Raw genomic sequence first — 15,628 nt, 5'->3', positions numbered from 1 at the left:
TGACTGGATAACGAAAAAGAATGGACCGGCCACTCTCTTGATATCCTGCTAAAAACAGCTGCTGACCGGGAAGAGTGGAGGGATTTGGTTACACTAACTGTCAAAGCACCCCTACGACGAAAGTCAAGGGACAGATGAGGATGAGCATACATGGGAACAGAGTTCTTATCAAACTGTATAGTGATGAATGAAAATGAATCAGAAAACAACAAAACAAACATATAAAATATAAATAGTTGTAAATAATTGTTTTAACAAGTACCGAATATTTACAAATTGTTTATTTTTTAAACCAATTTCATGCCGTTGCATTCCAAATGATCTAATCCATATTTAATAGTACAATTATTTTCACAACAATAACTATAATTTCTCTTCAGGGTTCAGACTCATTCCTAACCAACATGTCGTATTCAACAACTAATCAATCAAATAATGTGAACGTCATAATTAAAAAGAGTCGCCATTTACCATTCCATATCCGTCTCCCATGCTGGTATTTAATTGATTTCATTTATATCTGGAGGTAAGACAAGATATTGGAAACCTGATTGAAACAGATTACTCTTCGATCTTGGGCTAATCAAACATCGCCTGGATTATGTTGACTGATAGTTATCTACGTATAATTTCGCTCTATCGAGATGATCGTCTTTGAACGTGATGTTGTATGTTTGCCAACTACGGTAATTGCCTGCCAGTTACCACCATAATTGCTTTATTGCCTCAACTTTTAATTCTTTTGTTCGTTTATTATAAACTTCCTCCTATATTCTTTTAAAAATTGCAAATTAATAGCATGTGTTTATATCCGCTAAGGTAAAACATTTAGAATTACTTGCGTTGTTTGAGTTTATTTTTCACAAAAACTAAAATTAAATAAATAAATGTATTCCATTTATAATATAAAAAGTTGTATACATACATAGATTATTTTTGTTTAGAGTTTCACGTTTCTATTTCATATGGATGAGGAATATTACATTGGAATTATTTATCTACGGTAAAACAATATCGTAGCAAACAAAATATACTGAAACAAATGTTTTTAAAATATTTGCTGTTTACTTTTTAAGATGCTATCAGAAGTGCTTTTAATTGTCATAATAGACGATATACTAAATTAAAATTACTTCCTGAAATGAAAATGAGTTATTTACCTTGGAATTTTTATGTCGTACGAGTCTTTTTTCTTTAATCTTTATAAAGTTCAAAAATCATCTGAAATTAAAAATGTCTATGGACACTGCTTCTGAAGAATGCAACATGTCCATAGCTGATAATGATGCAACTAGAGTACAATTTCTAAAGGACTCCATTGACCCATCCACTACATGGGATACACTTCACGTAACTAGTGCTACTACTGTCACTCAGCTGTTAATTTCAGACCAAGACTACGCCACGCTCGTAATAATATTTTGTTCTATATTCGGAGTAATTACTTTTGCCGGATGCTTAGGGAACGCCGTAACCATAGCGACGTACCTCTCCATGAAGCTCAAAGATGGCGTCACGATATCGTTTCTTGGTTTGGCCATCTCAGACTTCCTCTACGTCATCACCATGCTGGCCCACTTGATCTCGCTTGGACTTTACACACTCGAACGCAAGAGCTCCTTCAAGATTTGGTTTCCCTTTGACCCTTTCGGCATCTACGTCTTCTTCTCCAACATCGGGGTCTTAATTTATCTTATCACGATCATGGCCACAACTTTCATCGCCATCATTCGATGCCTGTGTGTTTCTATGCCTCTACAGTTCAGAAATCTTTTAACCAGGAGGAGATCCATTTGGTGCATAACAATCTTTAGCCTTGTGTCTGTGGTCAGCTATCTACCTATACTTCTCAACATGACCATGCAGAGATCGTTTGATGCTAACATCAACACCACGCGTTACAGACTTTGGGTGTCTCCATACCGTGAAGAAATCAAAATGGCGATTTGGATTTCTCGAGACGTGTTGGTGACGTTCATTACGGAAGTGATTGTCATCGTCTGCGTAGTCGTCATGACGAAGAAACTGCAAGCAGCTGCGAAATTCCGAAACAAGACAGCGAAATATTCTGTGCGTCCGACTTTATCACCTGTCGCAGTTGCTGGGATTCAGGCCACATCACTTGTACGTGACAGTAAAATAGCAACTATTGTAAACTGTGAACCATCTGAAACTCAGTCCAACAAACTCAGCTCTAAAGACTTTTCTGTAGTACGTCAGGTAGTGCTTATCTCATCCGTTTACATCGTCTGCAACATGCCGAAGATTGTTATCGATCTGGCCGTCTTATTCGTGCCGGACTTAGCTTTGGGAAGGCCTTACCAGAACGTTTACATTACCGTCCTTGGAATAATGGAACTTTTACAAGTTTTTAATTCTAGTTTTAATATTTTCATCTATTTCAAATACAATTCCAAGTTTAGAAAACATTTGTGTTTATTCAAAAGCAAAACTTAAAACACATTTGAATTGGCAAATAAAACGTATTTCTTTCGCCACGAAAATAAAAGTAGATTGTGAAAATTGGTTTACCAGTTAAGCCGACATATTCATATCAAATATAAAATACTGTGAAAAGGAATTACCCGATTTATGAAAAGGTTCCGTTATTTAATAGAAATAAATTTAGCAATAAACATATACTACGGTCTCCACCATGATGTAAGGTACATTTATGCCAAGTTTTATCAAGATACCGACAAGTCAAACGGTTTTGATTTTCATTCGGTATATACTAACTATTGGTAACTAATTATTTTGTTTGGTATCGAAAAAGGAAAAGAAATCATACTTGACAGATGTGGTGGTAGGCTATAAGTAGAATTAGTGCCCATGAGGAGGCTTGAGCCCTGAGTGAACACATGTTTTTTTGTATGCATTTAAAAAGCGATCTCAATAACATTCACCCAGATACACCTTTCTCTTTCCCACCCCCACTCCCTTCTTTTCCCAACTGGTCCAGACAAGTGATAGGATCATAGGGCATTGAGAAAACTAAAAGCATGAAGTTACACTAAACAAAAACAATTGATAAAAATCGCAAAGATTTATTATTGTTCCTTTATATCTAGATAAGTAAGCTTCACATAGGCTACTGTCCCGCTCTTTTAATCTAAAAACAATAACTAAAATCTGTATCATTCATAGTCATCATATTTAGCATTTAGGACAGGTACAACACCAGCTGGCCAAAATGTAATTTGTAAACTAACCTTTATATTTTTATACAGTCAGAGCAGGTAATTTCAAATATAATATAGTTAAGCTTTAAAGTTTTCTAAGTCCACTATGATTATAATTCTCACTAATCGACTATTTACAACCATCACTAGTTTTACATCATGATTTAGTCAAATAAAAGCTGTTAAGCATTCTGTAATGGGTATGTAATATTTAGAACATTAAGCAAGAACTAAAGCAGTGCATGGCAATCAATGAATATCCAAATAAAAAAAAATATTGATAAAAATAAAGTCAAAGTGTGTTTTGAAAATGCAATACAACTTATATTTTTAACAGAATTGTTTTCTATGCATTTCCTTTTGTGTTAAAGCATATAATATAATATAAGTATTAATAAACACATTTAAAGGATGACAATGTAGCATTAAAAAATAGAATCAGTCAATCATAAAGTTGAAATCTTTTTTTCTTAGTCATGTTTATCCCATACATCAACAATAGGAAGAAAAACCTACTTACAATTAAATTTTGATAATTCAGAACAAAACATTGCAAGTTAAGCACACAGTAACAATCAGGATTTGTGATATTTGTTTCAAATAAATTGTGTCCATGTATGTAGTGCTTGTAAAACTGCACCCATTTATATTCAAATGTAGCTTCAGCAGAGCTTAAGAAACTACAATAATTGTAAAGTCCCTTTAATTTTTTTTTTTATTTAGACAATATCTTTTTGTCGCTACAGTTGTGAATGATACATGTTATCTAAAATTGTTCATGAAATCTGTAATAAAATGTGTTTACAAGTAGAAAGTATAACTGAGACAAGAAACACACACACACAAATTAATTATGCAAATATTTTACTCCTTTATTAATGTAATTGATAACTTTATCAAATTTATATTAATGTTAGTATGTGTACAAAGAAAAAAATCCTTTGTATTCTAAATGGTCAACTTATGAATGAGTCCAAGCTGCTAATATAATATCAGGTTCTAATACTCCACAGGATGAACAATGAGCATTGCTTCTTATTACAAAACACAACATTGCACAGCCAATTTATACTGTTTTATCATGAGAGAATTACTACAGATTCTTAGACATTGACCAAAACAGATTAAGTAACATATTATTGCTAACTGCCTACACTTATGGTAATAAAAATTCTTGGAGTCTTTTTTTTCCATGCGACCATCTTAAGTTAATCATGAACAAAAAAAGCAACTCTCATCAAAAGTATCAGCATTTATTGTTTGAATGGACACATTTAATATAAAGGTCAGTTATACATTTTTTTGTTACATTTCACAATCCTACCAGTTAAGACCATATAACCATTGAAAAATTTGTCTTTAAAATAGTCTAAAATATAAAATAATATTTAAACAACATCTAGAAATTTTTACAAATCTATTAAAAAAACAACCAAGGCAGTAATTTCATTTAATCAGGGGCGAAAGCAAGTGCCATCTTTATAGTTTGTTTCACATAGAGGTTGACCATCTTGGTTAAGGAGTGCTAAAAGTCGAATGGGCACACCACTGCCATCAACTACCTTGATAGGGGCTACAACAATAGTTGACCCTGTAGCTGGAAGTTTCATCAAGTTGTTTACATTCTCTAAACCCAGAACATTAGCCTTACTTATAATTTGATGAACTTCAAAGTCAACAGACTGGCCATAGTCTGTCGATGGTGTATCTACTCCAACCATACCAATACTTCGGTTGTCAATCAACCATCTCACAGCTTCTGGATGAAAACCTGAAATTAAACAAAGCCTTTTTGTAAGTAAATACAATTAAGCTTTTTTTGTGACCAGACCTTTATGTACTGGAGTGAATGAATGTACCATTTTATAAAGAGTGTTGACAAAATGAATGAAAGTATGTGAACAATATTTAAAGTACAAGGTCGGAGAGTTTGAAAACTGACTGACAGAGAGAGAGGGTTGAAAAGCAGTTGTTCAGTCAGTCAGTTCAGTTTTATTAAATGTTATACCCTACAAATTGTGCCCCTTTATATTTTATGTTGTACTGAACAATAAAAAAATATTATTGTGTCAGTGTATGGACATCCTGGTTATTCATGTATTTAGTGTTCCAGAATTATTTGTGTGTCATTTTTAATAGAGATAAAGAACCCTTTACTCTTTTTAATTTAACAATTTCATACAAATAATTTTAATTAGCTCATATTGTGAATCAAGTAATAAGAAAATATCAAGTTTTAGCTTTTTTTTTCATTTTCATTACATACCAAAATACATGCATATATAAAACCTATAGTATTGAATAAAAAAGAAATGCATGGTTTTAAAAATAAACTTTTCTGATATCTTAAAAACGAGCCTTGTATTTAAGTAGCTTTATTGACCTGGGAAATGGAAAGTTGAAGTATCATCTGGTGTCTCTGAGTTAAAAGTTGCAGTCTTGTCTGGATATCTACTGTCCCAGCCTGACCACATAAATACAACAGCACCTTTTGGAATAGTTCCATGCACACTTTCCCAGCTTTCAATGTCAGAAATTCTAGAAAAGAGTACATTGGAAAAGTTATTGAAAATACAAATAATACAAAAAAACAAAACAAATCCAAATTCTTCAATGAGAAATATTACATTGATTGAAGTCATAATACTTAGTTTAGTACTAAGTTGACAGATGCTAAATATATATTTTCAACTTCAGTGAGGTAAGAACTCTAACAGTTGTTAGTTTTATTTTACTTATGCACACTAATTTAGAAAAAGAAAAATTTCTTTGAAAACCTTAATATTAACATTTGCATCAATATATAATTTAGTAAATACATGAAAATATCTATTCTCTATATGTTTGTACCCAATAAAGTCAAATTTTACTATTACTGAAGTCTATAGTCAGGATCGTTGACTACTCTATCTCTAATATCAATTACAACTCCTGGTCCAACCAATCGATCTGCTGGGATCTCATGCAGTTTCCAATTGGTGTCTGAGAAGTGAGCCGGTGCATCAAGGTGAGTACTAATATGCTCTGGTGTGTCAAATTTATTCATCTCATACCTGCATGAAAATATTAAACATATTTATAAAATGATGACAAACACATACCAGTACTTAAGAAACCAACACAATCAAAGTTTAACTTAAACTGACTAATCTTTAAAAACAGTATTTCTAATGATGAGATATCTGACATAATCAGAGTAACATGCATTTGCTAATTAATATTCAAATATTACAGCAACCAATTTACCAAAATTTATTTTGTACCCATCCTCTTGCTAAAATACTAAATTTAAAATCTGATGCTGTTGGCCATTTTAAAGAGCTGCTCTCCAGAGTGTGGGAAAGGTCAATCACACTAAAGGTCAGTGGATGACAGCATTGTATAAGTTGTGGAAACACTCCTAAGAGTGTGACAAAGAGAGTTGATAGTGTGCTCATTTCCCAGTTTGGTTGTTGTTTTATAACTAATCTCACCTGAAAATAAAATGGAGTAAACAAAATAACAATTTTTAAACTATGGTTTAATCATGTCACTTGTAAGGAAAAACATGTGGGTAAACAATAACTCCATGCATAAAGAAATTTGAGAATTTATTATTATTATTTCTTTTAGAATGGTTTTCATTTATTAATTGTTTTGCTAAAAAGCCCTATATGTTTAGATAAGCTTATCTATTGAATTGGTGGGCTTGGATAAATAAGCTATTATTTTTAAGAAATAACAAGAATTATTTTTATGGTTAGATCTTAAGTAGGCTATTTACTGAGATATAGAGTTCAATTATTTAATGGCAATGTTTTGAGTCCAAAAACTTCCCTTTTATATTCTGAAATCTTCAGGATGTTGGGCACCAACTTCAAATCTTCAAGAATGTTTGAAACTTTAAGGAAGAATATGTATGTATGTATATATAATATTTACTAATATGTGATGCTGATCAGTGTAGCCCTATGGGCAATCAACCAACACATATGGCACAGGCCTTCGTACTTAAAAAGGACTGATGTAAACATTCTCTGTGTTGGTCAAGAGTGTTATAGTTATCTGACTATAGACTGTGTGTTGTTTCAAAAAGGTTGGGTCAAGTCAGTCTGACATAGTAGAGGACCAGGAGAGTTAAGACAAAAATGAGATTCAAGTTGTGTATAGCTGTGATATTGAGACATTGACTACTGCCAATAGTAAAGTATTTGATTGTTTTTCTTCATTATTTATTACACTCATTAAAAAACCTCGTTGTATCAGAGCCCAAGTTGTCAGGTTCTTGACTTAGCCATATTGTTCTGTAAAGGGTTTATACAGAATCGTAACAATATACTATAGCACCATAAAACTAATTGTTATCAGTTATGCACTAGAGATATTGTGGTTCTGACTAATTATTTATAAATTAATTCTTTCTCCTTGCTTAATGTAATTTGAAAGTGTAAAGCAGTGGCATAGCAAGGGACTGGTACTCATGGGACCAGGTTCCAGACTTTGATGATATGCCTCACCCCTAAATTTAATGTAACAAAAAACAAATCTATGTATCGCATTATTTACAAAGAAAGAATTTCTATGTATTCCAAATGTATAGATACTAATTTTGCAAGTATAAATTAAGGGTGAGTGCAGTGTTTCACATCAGTTGGATGGCTGCCTGGTCGTGTGGTTTGCACCCTGGACTGTCGTTGGGACTTATCGATGGTCCCGGGTTCAAACACTGCCCTCTCCAATCCCCCGCTGTCCTGCAGGAGGCTTGGACTAGGAAGTAAATCATCTTCAACTCTGCAAGAACATCCAAAACATGTAAAACATTTTACAAACATTTTTACATGGCCACACAAACCAAGTTTCATCCTGGATATTTTCCCACACCTGATGCAGAGAGGGGCTATTTAGGTTTTCTTGATGTCTTCTACACCTATCTTCTACAGGGTTTTTCTATTAGTATTACTCTCTTACTGATATTTCTGTGGGTATTTTGTTAATGGAAATCATTAAATGTTTTACAGAAATGATTTCTATCTGATCAAATTTTGTTAAGTTTTAATTGTAGTCTAGATATATAATGATAAGGAACAATTTTCAAGAACTGGACCTTCTTTCACATTCTGGCAACAACTGCGGTGCCAACAGAACTTTGACCTCCATTTGAATATGTGAGTCGATGAATATATTTTCATTTTTAAATATTTGTCCAACACTGAACATACAATTAAATGTTTTACTAGACTACTATGAAACTTCCTTTATTATTGTGTTCTTTGAATGAGTCTTCACAATGGCCAGGAAATGTCAGGTTGTTGCATGCTTAAGTCAAAGTAACATTTATTATGCCATAATTTTTAATTTAGATTAAAACTACCAATGATTTAATTTGTCATCAAGTTCATGCTGTGTGTAAATAAAGGTCAGGGACATTGTCTTTGCTTTCTTTTTTTTTTCATGTATATGATGATGTAACCAGGCTGAATTTTCCTTTCCAAACATTTCATTGGAAACGTCCTTTGAAAAAACCCAGCACTTATACTTTTGAGAATAACACACTACACATTTTCACTTTCATGTTATGTAAACAACAACAAAAATCATTTAAAGTCATGGATTGCAAAGCTTTCAAAACGATCCGCTAGGCGCTACTAGATCAAGTACCTAAGTGGCCTACTAGTACTACTAGAAATAGATCATCTATTAGACTTATATTCTAGTTGCAGCTAAATTAAAGCTGCAGCTAAAACTCTGACCCTTATTATTATACTTTAGTCTATTTGTTATTGAAGCGTATTTTGGGGAAAAAAATATTGACTATCTAGATTCTAGATCTAGAGTCTAGCTAGAGATTATTTCTAGATCTAGAATTTAGGCCTGCAAAACTACTGACAATATTAATAAATATAGACTAGATCTAGATCTTAGAGTCTAGATCTATTCTTTGGTGTTGTGTATAGACTATAGATAGATCTATATAGATAGTATATAAGTATATAGATAGATCTATATAGATAGTATATAAGTATATAGATAGATCTAGAGTCTAGATTTAAATTATATAATGATGTCTATGGTATGGGTTTTTGTTATTTCGCATTTTTGTTCAATGCAAGAAATATATAATTTAATAATAATGGATGCTTAGTAAAATTAAGAATTAGAAACATTTACAATATAGCTTCTTAGTCAAAACATTTTTTTTAATGGTCTCTGTGGATTCCTAGTGGTCGTGGGTCTTTGCGCAGTGTATACCCCTTCGTGCCATTGTCGCAACAACACTCGTGTTAATAAAGATTATATAGCCTTGTTATGCTACGATGGTGCGTAGCCTACACATAGTGATAGATCTATATAAATCATGTGGATCTAGATTCTAGACTAAAGACATTCAAATTATATTTCTAATATCTAATCTAAATCTAACTCCATTAAAAAATAATAATAAGCAAAATCATTTTGGATGTGAGTTGATGCTAGACCTTTAAGAATAACTTTTTAAAAAGAAAATTTCATTACCATATTATGGCATGCTGTCTTTAAAAAAATGCCAAGTCAGTTGTATAATCTAGTTTAATTATTGATCTATTGAATAAGAGGTGGGAAGTAGGTCACATTAAAGACGTTACGCTATAAACAACACATTGCAGAGATTCTATTCAATATTACAAGGCCTAAGGACACATTATGTGGGTCAAAGAATGCACCATTGCAATCTATAGAATTCATGTCAGATTGGGGAAAAATCTAAACCAGGGTTTCTTAAACGTTTTCTCCAATTATAGAGAGCATTTCGTACAGAATCTAGTTTTCCTCTAAACTCTAAATCATACACCCTTTAATATTGTTACGTTTCTCTCTTCCTACTCAGGCCTTCTGTAAACACTGCTAAAACTCAACACAACACATCAACACATCAAGAACCTGACAACAAGAGCTCCACAATATCGGGTACTTTAATAATGAGTGAATAAGTAGATAACAGCCAATACTAGACAATTGGCATCAAACATCAACAACTAAAATGTCACTCTGTACATCACCGTACAAAACTACTGTCTCTCTTTCTTGACTTGTACATCAACACATGAGGACTCGACCAGGACCGACTTCATAGCCGACTAACAGTCCCGGTCTCGACGCTCTCCGGTCTTGAACTGCCGCTTTCCTACACACTGTGTCCTCGTACACGCAGGCTTTCGATCACATGACCATAACATTGGTCATATTGGCGTGTAATCGTGTAATCGTAGTACTGTCCCTTGTCCATGGCCCCGCTGACCTGAGTGATTCACGTGTGTGTCAGCTGAGCCTATAGTTAACCCTTTTGCGCCGCCAATAGGGTCGTAACACTGCCCCCTTCTCAGATTTGTCCGTCCCGGACAAAATCTATCACACGACATGGGCAGTGGAGTTGAGTCGATGCAGGAGGAGGTCTATCGGTGGGGGCGACAATGGGCTTATAGTGCCATCTCGATGGAGCCATCTGCGTTGTATACTGCGTATGTCTCTTTCTCCTTCTGCTCCAGTTGACCTTCACCTGGTTGCACAGACGTCGTGGTTGCATCGCCATGTACTTTGGACTCAGCAACCATCGCCTTTTTCGGTCGCTCACTACTGAAGGCAGCCAGCCAGCACATGGGGAGGGATAAGATGTCAGGACTGGGGTCACCAAGATCGTTGGCCTATCAGGTTGTTTCATAGGGCTTTCAAGAGATGGGCTTTGGGAATGGGTTTCAGGTCCACAGGAGGGGAAATAGTGGCACACATCTTCAGGCTTGTCCGGAGGGCAAACTAGTGGAGCAAGTTGGCAGCACTCCACTTGCGAAGAACCCTCATCTTCAGCATCAGGCTCCAGTTCACTTACTTGACCATCATCAGGGCTTCTCACTATGGTCTCGTCAGCAGGACAAACGTCTGTTGGGTGCAGACCTTGCCGATGGGTTCCTTGGAGTTGGCGTTCTCCCTGCAAAGCTCGACACACAAAGTTCTTGCCAAACATCTGGGTGCAGCCATCAGGATTCGAGTTCCTCCCATCAACACTGGCAGATTGACAGATGTCTTTAATGTCCTCAGCTACGAGCTTGGGGAAAGACACAACGTTGTAATGTTCTGTCTGGCTGATGGAGGCACTCAGATCAGGTACGTCTACAGCAAAAGCGTTGGTTGAGCTATTGGTCTCTTCTCTAGTTTCTTCACCTGTCTCTTTCTGCGAGTCACCCTTGATCACATTCTGAAAGCCAGCCAACATCTGTTTTTGAAATGTGATCAAGAGCTCTACCACATCAGGTTCGAGTTCAAAGAGGAACGTATTCGGATCTTCCTCTTCATCCACCAGGGCTTGCCGGAGACGTTCTTTAAGAGTTTCGTTGTTCCTTTCGTAGTACTTCAGTCCTCGCCATTTCAGCTCTTGTTTCAGTTCTTTCAGATTCAGTTCATCTAGCAGTTTTACAGAAGCCATAGGAAATCCCACTTCAAGACACCAGTGTTACGATTCTCTCTCTCCTAATCAGGCCTTCCGTAAACACTGCTAAACACAACACAACACATCAACACATCAAGAACCTGACAACAAGAGCTCCACAATATCGGGTACTTTAATAATGAGTGAATAAGTAGATAACAGCCAATACTAGACAATTGGCATCAAACATCAACAACTAAAATGTCACTCTGTACATCACCGTACAAAACTCTACTGTCTCTCTTTCTTGACTTGTACATCAACACATGAGGACTCGACCAGGACCGACTTCATAGCCGACTAACAGTCCCGGTCTCGACGCTCTCCGGTCTTGAACTGCCGCTTTCCTACACACTGTGTCCTCGTACACGCAGGCTTTCGATCACATGACCATAACATTGGTCATATTGGCGTGTAATCGTGTAATCGTAGTACTGTCCCTTGTCCATGGCCCCGCTGACCTGAGTGATTCACGTGTGTGTCAGCTGAGCCTATAGTTAACCCTTTTGCGCCGCCAATAGGGTCGTAACAATATACAGAAAATATAGGGCTACATATGCCTATAGGTCTAAAATTAAAAAAAAAAAAAAAAAAGAAGCATCCGTGTTCTTTTTAGCACTTAAAACAGTAAACTTTTAATAATAACTAATCTAATTTAAGAATAACTATTATCGAAACACTCATTGCTTCACACAGCGCTAGTTTTTGTTAAATTGTGATATCCTTAATTCTGATACTAAATTTCTGTATTTTCTTAAAATAATTATGGCCCGCCAAAATTTTTCTTTTCATTGTTTGGCCCGCTCTTCAAAACGTTCGCCCACTGTCACTGATTAAGAAAAAAAATGCAGGTCAATTTTTCAGCACATTAATTACTTTCTAAGTAGTGCAGGTTGTAGTCCTACTATAAGCTAATGTTGTTGTTTTTGTATCTATGACATGCGGATTTTAGTTTGTTTGTAAAATGTTTTACATGTTTCGGATGTTCCTTCAGAGTTGAAGATAGTTTACTTCCTAGTCCAAACCTCCCGCAGGACGACGGGGGATGGGAGCGGGCAGGATTTGAACCTTCGACCATCGATAAATCCGAAAGACAGTCCAGCGCGCAAACCTCACGACCAGGCAGCCATCCATCAGTTCTATCTGACGTCATTGCACCAATAAGAAAAGCCAGTTTCAGTCCAGTTTTCTATGACAGTGATTCCTTAAACTTCACATTTAGATCTCAGTGTCAGCTCTTTAGTAGCCCTCATTGGCAATAGGTGATCTAGATCCCCTTTGAAATGTCATTAGTATTAACGTTCTAGCACCGTCTACACAGGTTTGTTTCTAAGCAGTAGTTTCAACATGCCGACAGAGTTGAGAGAGAGATCACAACATATAAGTGTCACGGATGAATGTGTGTATGTTCAGCCTGGTTACATGAAAAAAAAAAAAAAGAAAGCAAAGACAATGTCCCTGATTTATTTACACACAGCATGTATGTATAATCTATTTTTACAATCTGCGCGAATGACCGGAAGTGTGTTTTGTTGTTAGAGAGAGACCAGCTTGTGTGATATGGTTTAATTTTTTATTTCGTTAACTAGAACTGAACCAGGGACACCGAGACGTATCGAGACCTAAGGTAGATTCTATCGAGTTATAAGTATAAATAGAATAGGAAAGCTGTGACAATAAGTAACCCATAAACTTTGTTTCATTCCCATGAATGCACATTGGAGATATATTCTCTGGGATCATTCAATGTCTCTCGAGACAGCAGAAACTAAAGATCTCCTGAAAAATAATTCTTCTGTGAAAAAATATTGCCTTTTAATTAAAATTTCGATCAGCCAACGCATCAAAACACAAGATTACAAACAGAATTCCATCGAAGTCACCAGTGGATCAATGGACCAGGAATATTTAAGCCATAGTCTTGTTTTGATCGTTTAAATTAATAAAATTGTAAAAAAAAATCATTTGGCGTTTTTTTTTATAAGACTATTCTAACTCTTCTGGAATAAGTAGAGTAGAGATCCAAATGATCACCTTGTCACATCACTATTTATTTATATTGTGAATGTACCTATTAGTTAGGAAGCACGAAGTACATGGTATATTCATGCTCATGATGTTTCACGTGAGAGACAAGAATCCACAGTTGAATTGTGGGGTGTTAATCACATGGTAATCCAGTAGTCGCCAGGTCCTTAAGCTGTTAGGATGTCTAACGTAGTTGATTCAGTGATTTAATATCAATTATGTACTTAGAATATTTCATTGGACACGTGTAATATAATACGTATTTCTTTATGGCTGGAGTTGACAGTTTTATGTGTATCTTTTTTATGGATAATAAAAGAACTGTCTGCTACTTAGAGACTTTGTGATCAATATTTGTTGTGCTGTGCTGAATAAAGTAGACATACGAGGTAAAAAGTAGTTCACCAGCTCAAGTGAAACTAGACATCTTTAATTACATTAATATACACAAGTAAATGTCACATAATAGTAGTGAGACACCTATAAAGTAGAGTAGAGATCCAACTGATCACCTGAAAACAGAATGGAAACCTCCTAGACAGTGTCGGTGGCACCTGGTGCGGTAGCTCAGGTGTCATCCCTTCCTATCAACTTTCTTCAAATATATTCCAATAAACACTATTGCTAGTTAGTTCTTTTTGTTGAACAAATACATTGAGCTGATTAACTAATATTGTTGACTTTACTCATAATTTTACACATAAGTCAGCTCTGCAAGGGTCTTTATCTGCAGCTGCGTAGATTAGGCCAGATCCGACCATATTTAACAACGGAGTCAACAAAAACGCTAGCTGTGGCATTCATACTCTCCCGCCTTGACTATTGTAACGCCGTGCTAGCAGGTATACCTGATGACAAAATAGCCTTACTGCAACGTATACAGAACAATGCCGCACGAATAGTACTTAGAAAAACAAGACAAGATTCTGCTACTACGCTCTTGCGCACGCTCCATTGGCTTCCCGTGAAAGCGAGAATCGATTACAAGGTCGCCACACTTTGTCATCAGTGTATATATAACAATGAGATGCCCTTGTACCTTAGAGAACTGATTACTCCATATGTCCCCCAGAGAGCCCTGCGCTCAATGGACTCAACGCTTTTAGTGGTGTCACGTTTCTCCCTCAAAAGCTATGGTCTGCCTGGGCTTTTTCAGTGCACGGACCAAAGGTTTGGAACTCACTCCCCATTGATCTCAGACAGACTACATGCTATACCACTTTTAAGAAGAACATTAAGACCTACTTGTTTAAAACTTTTTTAGATTAGTTTTTAATTTCCATCGTCGTGTTTGTGTTTGTAATGTTATTACAGCGCCTTGAGCCTACATTTTGTTTGTTAACAGAGCTTTATAAATAAAATTATTATTATTATTAAATGTAAAATGAGTGTCAATTCTATTATAAAATCCCACTGTTTATGACATTTATTCAAATGTTATTGCAAATTTTACAATAATATTTAATTAAAATTAGAAACAGACTTAACATCACCTGAACAGGTTTGTTTTTGTTATACTTTAAGACAGAAGCAGGTATAACGTTGTGCTTTGACATTTAAACTTAAACTACCATCTACGTGTCTAGGCATGTTTGGGAATATATCTAGAGATTTTAATATAATTACCTTTTCCATGTGTCTGCTTTTGCCAAGATATAAATTTTTCAACTTGGTTGTCATCCCCAAAATGGTTTTACACGCGTGCGACCGCACCCTTCGCACCCCCCTAGTGGCGCTACTGCTCCCAGATACGCAACTCTCCCCAACAATGTCGATTAATATATTGGTGCAGACGGGCTAGGAAATTTTTAAAAATTAGCCCGCACAAAAAAAAACGGTTTCCCATGTGCACTATTACCCACTAGTAGGCCTACTAATCCTGATCATATCGCTCTATCTACTTTTTAGGTCTAGACTCTAGCTCAAGAATATAGAATATATGTAGAATCTAGAGCTAGAATATATCTAGAGCTAGACTAGA

At 35.5% G+C, this 15,628-nt stretch overlaps 2 protein-coding genes and 1 long non-coding RNA gene across 7 annotated transcripts; 2 read left to right on the top strand and 1 right to left on the bottom strand.

Annotated features, from left to right (window-relative positions):
- The first annotated feature begins 1,233 nt into the window (after nt 1-1,233).
- On the top strand, nt 1,234-2,457 carry LOC106065800 (neurotensin receptor type 2-like). The gene has a single exon (XM_013224705.2). The coding sequence runs from the start codon at nt 1,234-1,236 to the stop codon at nt 2,455-2,457; it is 1,224 nt and encodes a 407-aa protein (XP_013080159.2).
- A 574-nt stretch (nt 2,458-3,031) lies between these two features.
- On the bottom strand, nt 3,032-15,384 carry LOC106065798 (isatin hydrolase-like). Of its 5 annotated transcripts, none has more exons than XM_056033014.1 (5): nt 15,274-15,384; nt 6,429-6,655; nt 6,059-6,235; nt 5,566-5,720; nt 3,032-4,953 (listed from the first exon to the last, which is right to left on the bottom strand). In XM_056033014.1, the coding sequence occupies exons 1-5, from the start codon at nt 15,325-15,327 to the stop codon at nt 4,637-4,639; spliced, it is 930 nt and encodes a 309-aa protein (XP_055888989.1). In that variant the 5' UTR covers nt 15,328-15,384; the 3' UTR covers nt 3,032-4,636. The 5 variants fall into 5 exon arrangements, with proteins under 5 accessions (XP_055888989.1, XP_055888992.1, XP_055888991.1 ...); XM_056033017.1 differs by lacking the exon at nt 15,274-15,384 and adding an exon at nt 11,840-12,137; XM_056033016.1 differs by lacking the exon at nt 15,274-15,384 and adding an exon at nt 11,845-12,137.
- LOC129926813 (uncharacterized) lies at nt 8,315-13,978 on the top strand. The gene is made up of 2 exons (XR_008778555.1): nt 8,315-8,466; nt 13,209-13,978. It is a non-coding gene; the product is annotated as an uncharacterized LOC129926813 (long non-coding RNA).
- Nucleotides 15,385-15,628: the final 244 nt, after the last annotated feature.

Source organism: Biomphalaria glabrata, chromosome 6 (genome assembly GCF_947242115.1).
Source record: "Biomphalaria glabrata chromosome 6, xgBioGlab47.1, whole genome shotgun sequence".
NCBI classification, from domain to species: Eukaryota; Metazoa; Mollusca; class Gastropoda; family Planorbidae; genus Biomphalaria; species Biomphalaria glabrata.
The sequence above is the reverse complement of the archived record's forward strand: the minus strand, read 5'-3'. Positions and strand labels throughout refer to the sequence as shown.